Source organism: Cicer arietinum, chromosome 4 (genome assembly GCF_000331145.2).
Source record: "Cicer arietinum cultivar CDC Frontier isolate Library 1 chromosome 4, Cicar.CDCFrontier_v2.0, whole genome shotgun sequence".
Lineage (NCBI taxonomy): Eukaryota > Viridiplantae > Streptophyta > Magnoliopsida > Fabales > Fabaceae > Cicer > Cicer arietinum.
This window is the reverse complement of record NC_021163.2, coordinates 17,725,088-17,744,693: the sequence shown is the minus strand read 5'-3', so window position 1 is coordinate 17,744,693 and position 19,606 is coordinate 17,725,088. Positions and strand designations below refer to the sequence as shown.

General features: G+C 30.9%; 3 protein-coding genes and 1 non-coding gene across 4 annotated transcripts; all 4 read right to left on the bottom strand.

The window, feature by feature from the left end:
• Nucleotides 1-1,832: 1,832 nt before the first annotated feature.
• On the bottom strand, nt 1,833-2,807 carry LOC101492538 (zinc finger protein ZAT7-like). Its single transcript, XM_004497243.4, has one exon. It carries the CDS (start codon nt 2,578-2,580, stop codon nt 1,981-1,983), a length of 600 nt encoding a protein of 199 aa, XP_004497300.1. The 5' UTR covers nt 2,581-2,807; the 3' UTR covers nt 1,833-1,980.
• Nucleotides 2,808-4,069: 1,262 nt separating this feature from the next.
• Nucleotides 4,070-10,381, bottom strand: LOC101492202 (uncharacterized). The gene is made up of 9 exons (XM_004497242.4): nt 9,930-10,381; nt 7,668-9,309; nt 7,346-7,572; nt 6,933-7,265; nt 6,100-6,346; nt 5,816-5,944; nt 5,506-5,721; nt 5,253-5,376; nt 4,070-4,591 (listed from the first exon to the last, which is right to left on the bottom strand). Exons 2-9 carry the CDS (start codon nt 9,225-9,227, stop codon nt 4,353-4,355), a joined length of 3,075 nt encoding a protein of 1,024 aa, XP_004497299.1. The 5' UTR covers nt 9,228-9,309; nt 9,930-10,381; the 3' UTR covers nt 4,070-4,352.
• Nucleotides 10,382-11,469: 1,088 nt separating this feature from the next.
• LOC113786391 (U4 spliceosomal RNA) lies at nt 11,470-11,620 on the bottom strand. Its single transcript, XR_003472674.1, has one exon. It is a non-coding gene; the product is annotated as a U4 spliceosomal RNA (small nuclear RNA).
• Nucleotides 11,621-13,309: 1,689 nt separating this feature from the next.
• LOC101491866 (ras-related protein RABE1c-like) lies at nt 13,310-17,189 on the bottom strand. Its single transcript, XM_004497241.4, has 8 exons — nt 16,908-17,189; nt 15,699-15,771; nt 15,244-15,344; nt 14,679-14,744; nt 14,289-14,386; nt 14,085-14,147; nt 13,905-13,997; nt 13,310-13,671 (listed from the first exon to the last, which is right to left on the bottom strand). The coding sequence occupies exons 1-8, from the start codon at nt 16,978-16,980 to the stop codon at nt 13,591-13,593; spliced, it is 648 nt and encodes a 215-aa protein (XP_004497298.1). The 5' UTR covers nt 16,981-17,189; the 3' UTR covers nt 13,310-13,590.
• Nucleotides 17,190-19,606: the final 2,417 nt, after the last annotated feature.

The following is a 19,606-nucleotide window of genomic DNA, read 5'->3' as shown; positions in this document are numbered from 1 at the left end:
ATCAAATGTTAACAGCCTTACACAACTCTACACTCGTAAAACTTTACTTCTTCACTTTAATCACTGAATCAGTCTTATATCTCTATTTAATATAATGTGTATTAAAAATTTTAAAAAGATAATGTGAAATGCAAATTTTTTATGAGAAATTACAACTTAATTTTTCTTTTGTTTACAACGAAGCCTCTCTTAAATACAGGTGTGAAATACCTGAGGAAGCAAAATGCAGGAAATTGATATTGAGAAAGAAGCTTAGACAATTACGATGTGACGCCAATGATGATGACAAATTGACAATGAAGTATACTAATGCTAATACTACTACGTTTACTAGTTGTAGATATACTCATAAATCTTAATAACGTGGTATACCCACCATCCACCATAAGCAGGTGTTGTGTAAGTAATTAAATTGTCACAATCTCATTTGGCTGTGGGATACTTATCTCCTCAAATTCTAACTCTGTGGACAACCTCGTAATCCTGCTCTAGTACGTAGTCTCTAAATTTGTCATTACCACTTGTGGGTGGGGATTTAATTCTAGTTAACCGAAAATAATCCGGTAGTACTTTATATCTTTTTGGTATCAAGTTAGTCTTTTTTATCTTAATTTCAAAGAAACTAAATTGAAATATAAAATTCTATCAATTTTTATAAAAAGTAATTTAACGAAAATGAATTTAAGTGAGAGATATTTTAGAATTCTTGAAACTCAATGTAAAATTATCTTAATTAATATCATAAAATCACATAATAAGTTATTAAGTTTTTTTTAACATGATTCGTTGAAATTCAAATATAAATGATTAGTTTACTAAAAACAGATAAAATATTGAAGATGTAAAAAAGATGAAATTATAATTAAAAATAATTTTACATTATAATTCTTACAAACATAAATAATTAATATGATACAATAATAAGTTAAAAAAAATTAATATGATATTTTCACATAAAAGAGTAATAAATATATTTTGCTTTAAATTTACTACTGTTTCTTTTATATATATATAAAAAAAAAAATTGAGTGAGGAGTGATCAGTGATGCATAAGCACCAAAGTACAAAATATATTAAATTTAATATTTCTAAAAAATTTATATTTTATTCTTCTCCAAATTCTACTGCTACTCTAAAGTCTAACGATAGGAACCCATAATATTATAAATAATCGTCAAAATCCTTAAACACAAACTTTGAAATAAGAAACAGTTTCATTGCACTCAAAGGGTTTCTAGATTAATGAATTAATTCGACTGCACGGCAACGATATTTGGAAAGTATACAATTCCCTTCTAGATTAGTATAAAATTAATGGAAAATCCATTCAACATTTTATCCCAACTTATATTTTGTAACTTAATCTGACTCAATAAACCATTTTACGTAGATTAAAAAAATAATAAAAATATTAAACTATTCTTATGAACTATTTGTGTATTCTCTTTATCATAAATGTAAATAAAAAATAAAAATTAAGAGTAATGTATATAATATTAATTAAACAATAAAATAGAAAGTAATTAATTAAAATTGTGTTGGAAATTAAAAATAACAATCTATTTTAGACAAATATTTTTTTACAGATATGAGAATTATTGTAAGAAAGATGAAATATTATAGATTTTGTGTGTCCTGAGTTTAGTGATATAGAAAATAAACTAGTTTAGACAATTAAATGAATAGGCAATAACCATTATTGATTAGAGAACCATTAATCATTTCAAATTGGATAGGTTAAGGCATCAATGACTCTTTAATTGAACATGTTTCTGGCAAAACTAAGGAAGAAGATTTATAAATATGCACACAACTTTACATGTTTTTACTAATTAATTAAGAATAACATGAACTTCTTATATACTATCCAAGAACCAAACAATTTATTTAATTAAATACAATAAAGTAAAATACAAAATGGTAGCAAAAAGTACTCATCCACTATGTATGGTACACTAACTAGACCTTAATTCCAAAAGTTTAATTGAAACAATCCACCAAATTAAGAGTTGATTGTCCAATCTTCAAAAACTTCAAATCATTCTCTAAAGGAGTCAAATTCAAATCCAAAAACAAAAATCTCTTGGTGTTCCCCTTTTTCATATTCTCTGAATTAGTATTATCAATAGTGCTGCAACCACTACTACTACTATTACTAGTATTTGTCATAAAAGTGTGCATATTTTCATTTGAATTATTAGCTCTTTGTTCTTTTCTTCTATGTCTTCTCATGTGACCACCTAAAGCTTGTCCTATTGCAAATTCCAATCCACAAATTGAACATTCATGAGTTTTAACTTTTGTTGTTGTTGTTGCAACTATTGAATCATGATGAAGCACTTGATCATCACTACTCGTGATCTCCATCAACCTCGGTTTCTTGTGACTCGCACGGTGTCCTCCCAATGCTTGAAACGACGAAAATTGTCTTTTACATGTCTTGCACTCAAACACACGGTTGTTCAAATTTGAAGAGTAATTTTTTTCATGATCAAATTCACTTCCATGAGAAAGTAACATCAAATATTTAGCCATGGATGTGATGTTAATATTTTCACCTTCTCTTTCTCTCTTCATCATGTGCCAATATATGAAAAACAACAAAATTGAAATATATGGGGGATGTGAAAAGAAATGAAATTATGTGTAATAATATTGGAACACTATGAGACTTCAAATTATGGGTGTGATATATTTATAATAAAGGGTAGTTTTTGTTTGTTGAGGAGGTGAGAACTTTAGACACTTTTAATTGACGTTTGTGAATGCATAAGGAGCGTGTAATGTGTGTGGAGAAACTATTACACACTAAACTTGTGACTTTGATTTGGTATGACGCAAGCAAGTACGAAGAATTGGAAAAAATAGTAACTCATTAGATATATATCAATTTAGGATTTGGATGACTTGTACCATAATATACAGTATAATATACATTGTCGGTGTTGATTTCAAATGTGAATAATTCAAATTTTAAGTTTGAATTTTAATTATTTTTAATTTAAAATTTAAACAGTTTAATTTTGATCGAACAATTCAGATATAACTGATTATTGTGCGTTTACCGGATGGATGCACCAAATTGCACCAAATGAGATCCATCCATTAAAAGAATGCATTGAACTTGCTTTTTCTTTGACTAGACTCACAAGATGATGTTTGGTGTGAAAGGAGCCACAATGTAATAGAAGATTCATGTATTGTAAGCATGACTGCTAGCTAGGCTAATTGATGTCATTCACGCATGTATATTTATTTATTGACTTAACTAACTAATTCAAGCTAGCTACCAACAATTTTGTCATATTTAAAAATTAAAGTTGAAGATCGATTTGGAAATAGTACTTAATTAAGTTCCGAATCAAATAATTGGTAGTAGTTAAAGGGCTTCTAGATGGTAGTCGCAGCTGATACAAGAGATTCAAGTGTGTTAACGTATTGGACTGAGCTGGTTTTGATTGGAAAATCATTACTTTCTAGACTTTTTTCTTTTTCACAGAAATTTATCTTCTAGACTTTGTATGACCAAGCAAAATTATGGAAATTAGGGCTTTTCTTGGTAATTAAATTACTACTTTCTTTTTAAATATAGAAGTTCGTTGACTAAAATCATATAAATTAAGAAAGTTAATATTATTCGTATTAAATTTATTTGACAAATGATATTATTTTACAAATTTATTATTTAAGAGAGAATTAGTTTATTTTCCCAAGACTATCGTTTGTTAAAAAAATATAAAATAATTAAAGATATGATAGATAAATATATAATTATTGAAGTTAAAAAGAAATTGTCTTGTATAAAAGAACAAAGAAATTATTTCAGATTTCATTGTAGACGGAAATTGTAGTTTGGTCATAACAATCTATTTTTTATAATAATTATTATTATTTTATTTTAATTTCATTTGAAAAATAAATTGATTCTGTAATTTTTTAAATCTAGTTTCCATTCGATTTTAGTTTAGCTCCACTTGCTGTATGCTTGCCTAAGATAGAAGATTAAAATAGACAGACACCCCATATAATACATAAGTGTATGCGTAAAGCAGTGACATAGAAAAACAGCTCGAAAAGAAATAAATAATTAATAAAAACTCAAAACTGTATTCAAATACAGTATCGGTGACCGAATAACTTTTCTAAACTAAGATAAGTCACAGCCACACCCTTGTTTCGGTCAAACCCTTACGCATTGGATCGGTTCATATTGGATGAATAGGTGAATTCAAACTTCACTGTCAATGAGGGTACGCTATTTTAAAGCCCTCTAGCACATGTCACAAAACTATTAAAAATGCAATAAAGAATTATATAGTATAAAATATGAGAATAATGTAGATGCAAGAGCCTTAGTAAGGGAAGTTGATAGGTTCACTTTGAAGTGCTTTCCCAAGTAGCTCAACATGCTCCTTCTGGTGAACCTTTAGAAAACCAGTAGCTGTGGCTGCAGAGGGAGCGCGACCAACATATTTGACATCCTCATAACCTCCCCTACCTATAGATTTCATTGAAGTTATAAGCCGCGGTAAAACATAAGTGTATCCACCCATGTTCATTGGTTCTTCTTGACACCAAACAACCTCCGCATCTGGCATAACCAAAACAATGTAAAATGTAAATCAATTAGCACAAAAGACCTTAACATCATTAATATCCTGTCATTTAAAATTCATAATGCTTAATCCAAAATTTAATGATAATACAGCCAAGATGTTGAATTAATTAGTTCACACATTGGCACACATCAAAGCTTAAAGCTTTCCTACATTAAGAGAAGCGCGAATATTAATTCAATAATGCTATCATAAATTGACTTCTTTGGCTTTTAACAACATTTTTTGACATCTTGAAGTTCATTAACGAAGGAATTTTAATAATATCAATCATGTTATTTCTGGTATGATAGGAGCTAAAAAAAAACTATTTATGGAATAGAAAACTGGATGCTTTAAAATCCTCCCAACTAACAATCAGAGATCAATCAAAACTTCAAATTGTTAGTGCTGCTTTGATGGCTAAAAAGAAATCAACTCTATCCATATCGCTGATCTTTCTTACTAAGTTGATAGGGTAAAAGATGCAACAATCATTGGGTAAAAATCAAAATTAAATGTCAAACAGAGAAGACACGGACAAGAATTACGTCTCACACTAATAACAACAACGTGCATACAATATGTCATAATTAAGCTTCAACATGCAATAAAAAATCAGAATTCATTGCTAAAAAGCATTTTGACTAGACGTACTTGGATATCGATTAAGCTCTCGCTGGACAAGGTCATAAGGGAAAGGACAAAGCTGTTCCACCCTACATATTGCAACATCCTTTGCATCTACCTTTGACCGTTGATCATCAAGTTCGTAGTAAACCTGTGATGAACATAAGAAATTGATAATCATAAAAAGCATATTTCAAAAACAATCAAAGAACCAAATATAGTTAATAGTACTACATAAAAACCGCCAAATGAACAGCCAGTTCCAATGAGGATCACAAACCTTTCCAGAACAAAGTATCAGACGTCTGATACCCTCCTCAACATTTGAGTGGTCATTTCGGTCTTTGATGAGACGCTTAAATCTGGTTCCCTGTTTGTCAAAACCTGGGTGTCCTTGGACATCATCAAACTCAGATAAATTTGATCTACAAACCTTACTGCGAAGCAGATTCTTAGGGGACATTACAATGAGAGGTTTTCGGAATTCTCTATGTATCTGTGATAAAACAAAAAGCAACAATGAGAAAATTAGGTGATACAACTTTAAGTGACAAAGCTAACATTTATTGATTATTGTACTGACTACAAACCTGTCGCCGTAAAACATGGAAAAAATTTGCTGGAGTTGTAACATTCACAATCTGCCAATTACACTCCTGAATTTGTTTTCCAAGAGTAGGGTCCATCTCGGGAATAATATAAGGATGGCCATCAGCCATCTGTGAATAAATCAATAGACACACCATTTGATTACTTTACTATAGTGAATAACATTGAAACTTGAATGAGGCACATACAGAAAGAATAAATGCTTCTAAATAGTTTCAAGGAAATCAGAACATAGATTTACAAGAGAACTCAAGAATAAATGCACCTGAAGAAAGCGTTCCAACCTCCCACTTGAATGTTCTGGACCCTGTCCATCGTAACCATGCGGAAGTAACACAACAAGCCCAGTTTGACGGAGCCACTTAGACTCACCAGAACTCAAGAAATTGTCAAATATGACTTGAGCACCATTAGCGAAATCGCCAAATTGTGCCTCCCAGATCACCAATGAATTAGGATTTTCCATCGAGTAACCCAATTCAAATCCAAGAACACCAAACTCAGAAAGTGAGCTGCATAGCGTACCAATTATTACTTAGTTGTGAGGCCAATTAAAAAACAATCTATCATTACTTCAACAAGTATCAAGTGCATTATACATATGTTTAATATATAGAAATAAAATCTAGAAATGATCTAGATAAAGGCACATATCATAGCAACAAATGAGGATAGTCGAAGGACCTACAAGACATACGAGTCGTTGATACTTAAGATGTACTCAATGAAAGAACAGAAACTATTTTTTTTTTAATGAAATAATGATCTAACGAAACTATCCAAATAATAATCATTGGTGGTTTATTAAAAAGTTTAACTATAATTTTATTAAGATATGTGGCAAATACAGTTCTAAAAAGATCATATATTTCAAACAGGGTAGTAAAACATTAGTATATTCACTACAAATCATGCAACAAACTAACAACTTCACTAGAATTAAAAGAATAACCAAACATTGTCAATCACTCGGGAAAGATAAGAATTTAAGTTTGAGAAGCTTAAACTGCATGAGTAACAAAATCAAAAAAAGGAAGAAAAAAATATGTAACCCCGATTTATTTTCTTCATACCATTACACATGTGGAAGCAAATTACCTGTTGCTAACAGTAAACAACTCTTTATTTTGGTTGATGATCACATGGTCAAGGGGACAATATTTCTCGCCATTTGTCTGATCATGAACTACAGCATGGCGGTGACTAAATGTTCCTCTTTCAACGTCTTGGCCACTTAAACGAACATGGTTACCTTCAACTACCAATGTGGCGAAAGCAAGTGCCTCTGCAAAACCCCAGTCAATGTCTTCCCCTGTTTCAATCATTTGGGCACGCTGTTCATAAATCCTCTTCACTGCTTTATGAGGAGTTAAATTTCCAGGTAAGACTGTAATTGCTTTCCCAACATTTTTCAAAATCTCTGGTTTCACCCTGCACAAAAATGATCATAGATTTCAGCTGTTGTACGACCAACAGAAAGACTCAAGAACATTAACAATAATTTACCATACCCAGTGTTCCGTATACGCGAAATCTGTTCAGGTGACTTGAAACCAGACCAATATGCTGAAAGCCAATCTCTTCTTTTTGGAACATAATCTTTGCTAGCCAAAAATTCTTCATTTAGTATTGATGTGATCTTCTGATGTATCTTATCAACGTCTCCTTTAGTTAACTCCCCTAATTCTAAAAGTTTCTTCTGATAAATCTCAAGAGCTGATGGATGGTTTCGGATGACCTATACATAGCTCAGAAAGTGGAAAATGTGATTAACTTGTCAAAAAGCAATATGCATATAACAAGAATAAGAGAATAATAAACAAAAGGGCCAACCTTGTACATTTTAGGCTGTGTGAAAGAAGGTTCGTCAATCTCATTGTGGCCAAATCGTCGGTAACATACTAAGTCAACAACCACATCTGAATGGAACGTCTGACGCCATTCAGCTGCAAGCTCACATACGTGAACAACTGCTTCCACGTCATCACCATTCACATGAAAGATAGGAGCATTTATGGCTTTGGCAACATCAGTGGAATATTGTGAAGATCTTCCTGCTTTGGGATCAGTTGTAAACGCAACTTGATTGTTGAGCACAATGTGTATAGTCCCACCTGTAGTATAATTTGGAAGAGCACTGAGATGAAGGGTTTCATAGACTACGCCTTGCCCGGCAAAACTACCATCTCCATGAATCAAAACACCCATATGTTTCTCTCTTTCCACATCATCTGAGTAATACTGCTTTGCTCGAGTTTTTCCAACAACAAGTGGGTTGACTGCTTCCAAGTGACTAGGATTTGCCAACAAAGACAAATGTATTCTCTTCCCGCCCCTGGTTGGGCGATCATAAGAAGTTCCCAAATGATACTTAACATCACCTGTTCCTGTGTAGAGCCCGGCTTCATCCACCGGTAGAACACCACCACTGAACTCACAAAATATCTGACGAATCGGCTTCCGAACTATGTTACCCAAAACATTCAATCTTCCTCTATGTGCCATTCCCATAACTATGCTCTCAACCCCAAGATCAGATGCATGGTCAAACATTTCTTTCATTCCTGGAATAAGAGTCTCTCCCCCTTCAAGCCCAAACCTTTTTGCTGATGTCCACTTGGTGGCCAAGAAGTTTTCAAAAAGTGTACTCCAGGCAAGCCTATCAAAAATATCCTCCCGACGCTTCCGACTGAATTGTGTGGGCGCAGAGGTTTCAATCTTCTCCCTAAGCCAATTACATTTGTCACGATCCGGTATATGCATGTACTCAAACCCAATGCTTCCACAATAAGCTTGCTCAAGTCGTGTCAAAATAGACCTAAGGGTCTGCACCGGACGATTTTCAGACAAAAACCCAGACATATTCCACACCCCTAAAAAGAATTCTCTGTCGAGATCAGCCTCAGTGAAACCATAAAGGGATGGGTCTAACTCATCGGGGATTTTTCTTACTTCCAGACCCAAAGGATCTAACTTGGCTTTCATGTGTCCATTAACTTGGTATGCTCTCACCAATAACAGCAATCGCATACTCTCCTGAATTGTTTGACCGGAAATTCCTGGGGAGGTGGGAGCCTGGCCTACAAAGTTCCTGAAGAAATTGTCCCAAGACTCATCTACACTGTTTGGATCAGCTTCCCAAGCTCTTTGAAGTTCCTCCAAATAGACACTACTCGTCCCATCTAAGAAATTGTCAGCTAGCCTAGAAAGGGGCACAGAGTGAGGCACAGGTGCAGTTTGTGCTTTGGGTTTAAAAACTGTAGTCTGAAAGTTTCTACTCGTCGATGGAAGGATTGAGGTCCTTGTCGCATAACATGACAATTCACCCCGATAGAAGTTTCTTCTAATTGAACGCTTTGCTATGCTGGAGGCAGCTCTATACCACCATCCCATGGCTCTTACTTGCGAATCAGGACAATCAAGAATATCACCAATTTCTCAGCAGTGTCTTTATGCACTGCACATCCCTCGTTCCCTGTCAATAATCAAACCATAAAAAACAAATCAACAAGAAATTGAAGAGAAACTCATTGAAGGGCTAAAACAAATCAAATAAATCTATTTGCAAAACATAATAAACATCAACAATGTCACAGAAGATGGATTTATACATCAAAAGGAAAGCAAGACAGAGAGTAACCATCATGAAAAAATATTGTAACGGCCTTTCAAAAAAGATAGTTAATCATTATGATGTTATAGACACTACCCTACACACATTAAAACCAAATTCATTACTGAAAATGAAAAGATACATAGAATCAGCAGTTATAGGAAATTCAAAATCAAACTTTTGAGAGATTGATATGACAATCCCATCAACATAGGATTAATAGTATCATTCATCAGGAAGTAACAACTAGAGTTTGACGCACTAACTTGTCATTCACTCTAAAGTAAAAAGATAGTCAAAGGTCAACTAAATTTCATAAACGTTAAAAAAACACATATATAATGGGAAGAAACGAAAATGTAGGGTTGATTAACTTGACCACAATAATCCCCGCTCTTGAATGAATGATTAGCATGCAAAGATAATAAATAATAATAAGAATGAAATGAAAAAACAGAGAGGTTAATGGTAGAAAGAAGAACCTGTTCTGATATGAGAACGAATGGAAGAAGATACGATGTGGCGGCTGAATTGAAGGAGGAACGGTAATGATAATATTTCAAATTGAATGCGATATTATTTGTTTCCAGAGAACACTGATACTTTTCTCCATGCACCCTACCTCTTTTTCTTCTATTTTGGTGGGTCCTTCATAAATTCTCTAGAACTCGCTTTTTCCATTCGTGCCACGTTGGCCATCAATATTATTCGTTTTTTATTTTTTAGTTTAAATGATAACTAAATTATGCCTAAAAAATAATAAGTAAATAACTATTTGAATAAATTATTGATATCCCATTTATTAATATCAATCATTTCTATTTATATATATAGCTTGCCATGTATCCTATTTATTAAAAGGGGCAAGTCAACGGGAGCTCTAAAAACATTTGTTAAAGATATAAAAGTATTAATTTTTTATTAAAAAGAATAAATTTTAAAATAGGTTAAATATATAATTTTTAACGTATTTTTTATTAATATAATTGTTAATAAATAATTTTCGTCAAAAAAAACCATTTGTAAATAATTTATATTTAACACCTAAAATTGGTTACCGTAACAATTTGTGACCAAAATGATTAAAACAAAAAATTTACAAATAAATCTTTACTTTTGAAATAGTCCTCAATAATTACAAAATATATATATATATATATATACTTATCACTTTATTTATTTAGTTTCTCAAAAAACAAGATAAGTTTAAGAATAAAGCGATTAAAACAGATATATGTTAATAAAATCGAATCAAACATATTTTAATATTCTATTTCAAGTTTTTGATACAAGACTTTGAGAAGAACAAAAGAGGAAAAAGATTTGACCTTGCACAAGTTTTAATTTGGGTCTTGACTATAATATGTTATATATATATATATATATATAAAGGAGATTATAATATGCATTTGGTTGAACTTAATTGGATTCTTTTTGAAAAAATCTTAAAACATATAACAAAAGTAATTTGGTCCATGCATTTCAATGCAAAAATAATTTGTCACTTCATGTACTTCACTTACAAGAAGCCTATGACCCACATTTCGAGAAGATTTTTGGATTAGAGGTTACATCCATCTCTATACCTATTTAGTTGATGTCATTTTAAATGGAGAATTTAATTTTTCATTATTTGATTATAGAACTTAAAACAATTGGAAATGAGATAGAATGAAGAGGTATCTTCTAATAGAGATTTGTGACATGATTGCAACTAAACTTCCTATACTCGGGTGATTTTTCTTGTTGGAATTTTATCTTGACAGTCATTATATCTTAAAAAGTGCTTACAAATTTTTTTTTTTTTTGTGACTGTCCAAAAACTATGAGGAAATAAAAGGTTTTTGAAATAATCTCATTAATCCAATAATTGGAGTATATTGGGAGTGCAATCTCAATGAATTACTTTCTAATACAGCTTTTGTTTTTTTTATTGAAAGTTGGTTTCTTTAGAGCTTCTTCTACCAACATAATCCAATCACAGATTTTGTCAATTATAAAATTTAGAACTAAGAATAGTAGGGCTTTACCTCAAGAGGAGCCCTTCCAGAAATTCTCAAAGGCCTAAGCAAAACTTAGGCCAAAGAGGGGGTTTGGAAATAGTTTTCAACCAGCAATAGACGCGCCTCGGTTAGAACCTCACTAGCTGCGTCATTGCCCCTAGCGCAAAGATGCTTTTCTCAATTTCTGACACTACCTTAAATAAGAGTTTCTGCCAATTTATTTATAGTTTTGGGCGATGTGGGACGTTTTCGCTCAACACAATCACACCGCGACAAGTTGCTGCAAATTTCTGATACTTCCTTTGAAACAGTAAAGACATGGATGAATTGGATGGATGGCTTCCTTGTGATCAAATCCCTTATAATAGTTACTTTCAAAAACTACGATTGTTAGATTGAAAAAATCCATCATCTTCTCTATAAGCTGCACAACTAGATACCATGGTCGTCACCTGTTTATATGCATAAAATACTAAGTTTCTTATAGTTATAATCAAGTAGAACTAGAAGCACGTTCTCACAGCTTTTCAGCTACTCTCAATCAGCTAATAGTGGCTCATATTATTCACCACTTCGCTGAGAGAATAAACCCAGGCAAGGCAATGCTCATTCGAAAAATAATGTCTAAATAAAAGTGGAGACAGGAAACGAAAGCGATTGTTTACGGTCATGTCTTGAATCTCTTGATTTAGAACTGTGCCTCATTCAGTTTAACATTGTTACCAATATACAATATTGAAAGTGAAATGGCCATTATTCATCTTTTTCTCTCTCATTTTATCACACCACCAATATTACATTGCATCTATTACATCACCAATATATCATATCACTCTATTTTTTTGTCAAGGTGTCATTGGAGTGTTTGGGTGTCTAATGATATTTTTTTTTTAATTGGCAAAAATATATAACTATCATAGCACCAGAGGGATACTAGCTAACATCAGTTCTTACAAAACTTCAACTTAAACTTTTAAGTACATATTTTGTATCACGGTGAGCTAACGTAATTTTACAAAAGCTACAACTAATAATTTTTGTAAACCATGGTGATTCACCGTAATTCTAACTAATTCGTCGTCATGATAGGAAAAAGTTTTTTGTTTTTGCTGAATAATATGCACTAAGTTTTTCCAAAACTCATTTTGCTTTTTAATAAAAAAAACTAAAAAATGAAACACAGGTTATGCTCATGTTTATTATGCATGAAAAATATAACACTAAGTGTCATTCCATCTTTATTCCATTCTATCCACATGATAACCACTACCTTTTTTTGCACATTCGTCCAAATACCCCGTAATGTAAAAACAACAACGGAGATGAGCCAAAATACCAGAAACACAACATAGTCCATCTTTATTCCATTCTATCCCCTGAGAATCAATGCCTGTTTTTTGTACATTCTTTCGGATAACTCCTTAATGTAAAAACAACAAAGGAAAAGTCGGTTCTTACATTGATTCGCTATATCAACATCAAGCAAAACAAAGTATAAGTTTCAGAAAGAAGTTTCGCATATGAACCGAATTCACTGTGGGTGAAAACTGCAATATTTCATGCATTGTGATTTGTAATTTGAACCCGCAAACAGTTTCAGGCTTCAGCACCAAGCATTTTGCCTTGTAAATTAATGATTATGATCCTCTGCTGTTAAAAATAAACTGCAGAAGCCCTTGAAAATTAATATTGGTAATTATAAAATACTATAAGATAAAATATTTTCTTTACGGGCACCAAATGCAATTCTTTTTATGCAAGGCTTCCCATTGTGTTCCTTGTAAAAAACATTATTCCTGTGGATGTTTCGAATGATTATGATATAATTTTGGACTGATATATAGTTTGCAAGTGGAGGGTTGCGATAATCTATCCATCAAGATATATTTTTAAGGGTCAGACTACATATATGAAAGAGGAAATTGAAACAATCAAAACAAGCCCGCACAAGTTCCACCAACTAAATGAGAAAAAAAATAGTTTAAAATATAAATTTTAAGACACGACATCTGTAGTAGGGAGATACATAGGGACAAATACACGCTCCCACTTATATTGTCATCATCAGAATAACATTAGCACCCAACTGAGCGCTACTGTAGAACCTGCACTGACTTAATGCAGATACTGATTCTTTTCGTTAACCGCAGCAAGCTGATTTTTGTGCAGCTTGACCACCATCGGCTGCCGAATCTTGTTGGTTAATCTTGATAGTCTGGGGCTGAACAACCATAGAAAAAAATATCATCATTGAGCAACAAGAAAGAAGCAACAAAACTACAAAACTATGTACTTACTGAGCAAGTTAGCAGAATAAGTACTTAATACATGATGGCAGATTATTATTTTTAGAATAAGAAAAAATTGCATAGAGGAAAGAAGGCTTCATTCATGCATGCACTTACATTTCTCAGGATTAAAAAAATGAAAGACAGGAAAGAGACGACAATGTACCTCGGCTCTAGAATCTGTGTCTGCAAGCCTTTGCTTGATGTCTCTTGCTATTGAAAAGAAAACTTCCTCCACATTCATGTTCGTTTTTGCACTCTGCATATGTTCTTCAATATAAATATAAAGTATAAAGAAATGACATGAATTAACAGAAAAGTGAATATGAAGCATATTACAACTCACAGTCTCAAAGAACTTGATACCATATTCATCAGCAAGAGCTTGACCTTTGGCGGTAGGTACAGCCTAGAGAAAAGGCAACACCTTACGCTTGTATAATGGTAAGTATAATACAAAAACAGCACAAAGTAGACAGATATTGCTTAATCATAACCCGGCCAGCTAAGATGTCAAATATAAATAGAAAGGAACCACAGATGTAAATACCCTTTTACTTTCATCCATATCAGCCTTGTTTCCCACAAGTATCTTGTTTACATTGTCAGAAGCATGTTGTTCAATATTGCGAATCCAATTCCTAATATCTGAACAGAAAGATGCAAGATACATTGAAAATCAAAAGGCAGGCAGAATAAACAAAGGAAACTAAATCATAAAAATCAGATCGTTTGTTTATATGCCTAACTAAATGTGAATCAAAGAGTATTAGAGTCAAAAGGAACAAGAAGATGAGGGGAAATAAGAAGGAAATACAACTGGGTCAGCCAAAGCTGACATGAAGCCTACAATTCCAAAAAGCATTAGTGCATAAATACATCAAAATAAATTCATTGAAACAACTTTAAGCTGACTACAAGACCAGGAAAAGGAGTGTACTGTTGAAAGATGCTTCATCAGTAACATCATAAACCAGCAAGATACCCATGGCTCCACGGTAATAAGCTGCAACAACAGAATGTAACATTGTATAAGGCACATTCCTTTCATCAAATAAATGGAGCAAGCAATAAAAGTAAGAGATTCAGAAGTAGTCTTTAAAATTACAGTCATTAAGAAATAGTGGTAAGAACTGAATGTGTTAGAATAAATAAAATAATTTTATAGAAGTATAAAAACAGGCCCCGTGTACTTCAGATTTGAGTCACACTACTACTTAATGATTTAAATTACTATTACTTCAGCAAAATTACAATTCATTCAAAAATTGAAACTTCTGCACAAAATAATTAAATCAATAATTTCATCAGAACAAAAGTTTCTGATAATGCTTATAAAACTAACTTAGTTTAAAAGCTCATTGTTAAATAATCGCAGCTTTAACAGTAGTACTTCAATTAACTTCTACAGGAATGTGCGTAGAAATATGGCATAAGCCTACTACCAAGTGGAAAACTGCCAAATTTGAATTCTAGAATAAGTTTGCACAAGACAAAACACATACCTGTAGTAATAGTTCGGAATCTCTCCTGACCAGCTGTATCCCAGATTTGTAACTTAATGCGTTTGCCATCAAGTTCAATGGTTCTTATCTTGAAATCAATTCTGCATACATTTTTATAATAAGATTTTATTTTCATAACAAATATAGATATATATCTGGTAGTGAACAACTATTTATGTATAAAATGAAGCCAATCGAGTTCGAACAAAAAGAAATGTCAATGTTAAATAGGAGATTTGAGAAGTACTATATATCAAATGAACTCTATAAGCCCAAACTTCCTATGTTTCTAAAGCATATTAAAAGAGAAACAGGTGCTTTGTAAATAACTTACAATATAGATAATAGTGAATAGATGTGGGAGATATAGATATAAGCAACTTGAAATTGAAAATCACAAGAAGATACTCCTATAGCATTTTCATAAGGGATAAAAGAAGTCTACAGATACTAACCCAATGGTGGTGATAAAACTGGTTGTGAAGGAACCATCGGAAAATCTCAAAAGAAGACAACTCTTCCCCACACCTAAAAATAGTTTTCAGTCAGAAAGGAACTAAAAAACATAAATAAAAGGACAAAATGTTTTTCAACTATGACAATAATAAAACCAAACTAGATACAATGTTATCAAATAGTGGTGCTGCCATGGCATGGTAAACTTTTGAATAACTGCCATACAAACCATATGACGTTGCAGATTTTGAATGGAAGGCCATGGTGACTTCGATTCTCAATGATAATGGTGGAAATGACAAGTAGAAACCCAAAAAAAAACAGGGTATCTTGACCCAATCTAAAACTAAAACCCACATGACCAATAAGAGAAAACACTAAAAGACTGGTACTATCAAGTAACAGCCACCTCATATCAAAGTCTTCAACTTCATACTCTCTGTCAGAACTATGCAACCTCAACATTACATTTGTTCTCTAGCGAGCTTCCATTTCTGGTGAACAAACATCTTTTTTCTTTTCTTGTTTTTGTCTTTCTATTCCTGTTCTCTTTTCCGGCAACATCTCCCTCTCTTTGTTATCTCTAAGATAGTAATATCTCCTTTCTGTTATTTGGGCCATCTCTTTACATTTACCGTTCTCTTTTCTTATATTTAATAAGTTATCGTGGTTTCGAACTGATGAAATTTTTATCCACTAGTCCACTTATTTTATTATGATATTATTTTAACATATGTTGTTAGTTACTCCACAAGGTCCCCTAAAGAACTCTTTTGTAAACATTGAATTTCATCAATTCATCCATTAAGTTAAAAGTTCTAAACAAGTGGATCAAGTCTACAAATTTTCATAAAATCTATAAATCATTTTCTACTACAGCAAATAATTTCAATTAAATGTGTGGGCTATATGATTACATAAACATGAACGTTAAATTTATCTAAAATTCAAGGTACATGATCGTTAAGATATATCCAGCAGATGGATTGATGATATTCAAAATGTAAAAAGAGTATAAAAGAAGAATGAAGCTATAAAAGAATTCAATCGAAGAAGGATAAACCTAAATTTTGATTCAAAAAAAAAAAGCAACCGTAAAACTAAAAAGGATCGTTCATTTATTTATATAATAATAATAATAAAAAATAATACGAAATGAAAATAAATGAAGATCTGGAAAGAAATAAAAAGGAGAAGAATGAACGAACCACTGTCGCCGATAAGAAGAAGCTTGATGAGGTAATCGTAATCGGCACGAGCTCTTGCCGGTGCTGCTGCCATGGCGGTTGATGAACAGTGATCCTAATATCCTATACTATCCTATGGCAGTCTGAGTAGTCAGCACGGAGATCGGAATCCAAACGGTTAGAAGAGATTCGTTGGCGACATGGAAACAGATCAAACGACGAATTGCTTTGTGTTTTCGTTTTCTTCGTATCTTTCTCTCTCTCTCTCTCTGCGTAATATGATTGTAAATGCAGTAGCGTTACGCGAAGACTTTTCTTGTTGATATAGTCCTGCACACACCAGATTCGGACCCACCCTCCTCTATTTCTTCTTCTTCTTTTTTTTTTATAGCAAAAATAAACTGAATTTAACTTATTGAATAAGATAGTTGATTTTACCATTAAAAACAATAGTCAATTACATTTAATATGTATGCAATCTCCATAAAAACAAAAGTCTATTGCTTAAATTATTTTTCACAATCAATAAATGAGATCATTTAAGAAAAACAATAGGAAAATAAAAAATTATTTTTATATTATAATTGTTTCAGTAAGATTTAAATATTATCTTTTAAAATTATAAAGGTAAATTTTTAACCGTTAAATTAACGTTTTATGAACAATAAATTGGATTATTGAAAATTAAATGAAAAGTTTTTCTTTTTAATTTAAACGAAAAATAATTTAAAGATACTACCATTAAATATAAGAAAAATTGTTAATTTTTATTTATATTTCGTTTTGAAAAATATATAGTAATTTTATTTATACTATATTTTAGTGAGTATTAAATATTTTTTCATAACTCTAAAATTTCAAAGAAAGTGTACTTGATAATCTAAGTTAAACTGATAAAGTAAACATAGTCTAATAAAAAAATATTTTGGTTATTACATAAATTCAGATCAATTATTCAAAATTGATTCATCTTTAAGCATAGTTCATTAATCATTTAACATTAACATTTAACATTTTTAAAATTATTTTTGTTAAAGAAAAAAAACATTAAATATTGTTAATCCCAATTCAATATCCCTCTTCCGTTTTTTAACAAAATCCTCATCTCCTTTTTAATCATTGTTTCTCTCTTTTCTTCATTAATAATAGAATAATACTATAGAACTAACCGAGGCAATAAAACACCTCTAACATTGTTTCTTTTTAATAATTGTTTTCATAACAAAATTATTTATTAATTTTAAGATTTAATATTTTTGTTTTTTAAATTTAATGTAATATTAATTATTATTTTATCAAAAATACTCTTAAGTGTTTATTTTAGAGTGATATGGGTAAAATGAGATAAAAAAAAAAAAGAAAAACTCTTAAAAAAAAGAAGGAAAAAACTCATAATTTTATTAAAATGAACCAAAATTAAAATTAAAATACAAATAGTATTATAAATGGTTATATAGTAGTTATAAAGATATTAGATATCATATCGTGTGAATTCGAGGGTGTTTTTTTTAACAACCCCTTTTTGAAAGAAAAAAAATATCAAATTACTCTATTTAAAAAAAATATACCAAAATATTTTCCTTTTATTTTAAGTTATAAGTCGCTATTTGAAATGGCGACTTTCTTAAGGAAGTTCAAGTTCCAAACGGCGACTTTCCATATGATTTTAAAAAAAAATTAATTTTTTTAAATTTTTAATAGAATTATATATATAATTAATTAATATAATTCATAAAAATACATAAAAATAAATAAATAGAAATTTTAAATTACGAAAAAATTTAGTAAACCCAAGTTCTAAATGGATTTACTAAAAAAATTCGTAATTTAAAATTTCTATTTATTTTTTTATTTATTTATTTTTATGAATTATATTAATTAATTATATATATAATTCTATTAAAAATTAAAAAAAATAAATTTTTTTTATAAAAAAATCACGTGAGAAGTAGCCATTTGTAACTTAAGCTTACTTAAGGAAGTCGTCATTCCAAATAGCGACTTATAACTAAAAAGAAAAAGAGATATTTTGATATATTTTTTTTAAAATAAGATAATTTAGTATTTTTTTTTTTAAATTAGGGTTATTTCAATAAAAAACTTTGAATTCGATCTGAAATCTCTTTAAATAATAGTATGTGAGATTCCAATTCTTTAAAAAAAAAATGTAAGTTTCTTCTAATAAACTTAATTAAGATTTTGTTTTATAAAAATTAGATGAAATAATTATAAAAAATATTACAATATATAATAAAAATATTAACATAAGAATTACTTATCAACTTTAATAATTTATAAAAAAATTATATATTTAATTTAGTTTTTGTAAATATTTTTTATGTCACTGACGTAATAGTTTAAATCCACCTCAAAGATTGTTGTCTATAATAATGTAAAACAATCTGAATAGTAATTATGTCTATAAGAAAAAGTCAATAGTAATTATAACTTTTTTTGTGAAAGGTTACGTGCAACCTATGATGACTCTGGTAGAAGTCAAATCTGCCAATCATGCCTCAATACGAGCTAAAGGATGGGTTGGTTTTTATTTAACAGTTCCCAACGAGAATTGAAAGAAAGTCTCAACAACATTAACATTTTAAAAAGGAAATCCTGACAAATTTGATCTATCGTTAACAAAACATAGATTTGATAATATTGATAATCACTGAAATCTTACCTAAAATTATAAATGGATGACACATTATTATTCTCTTTCA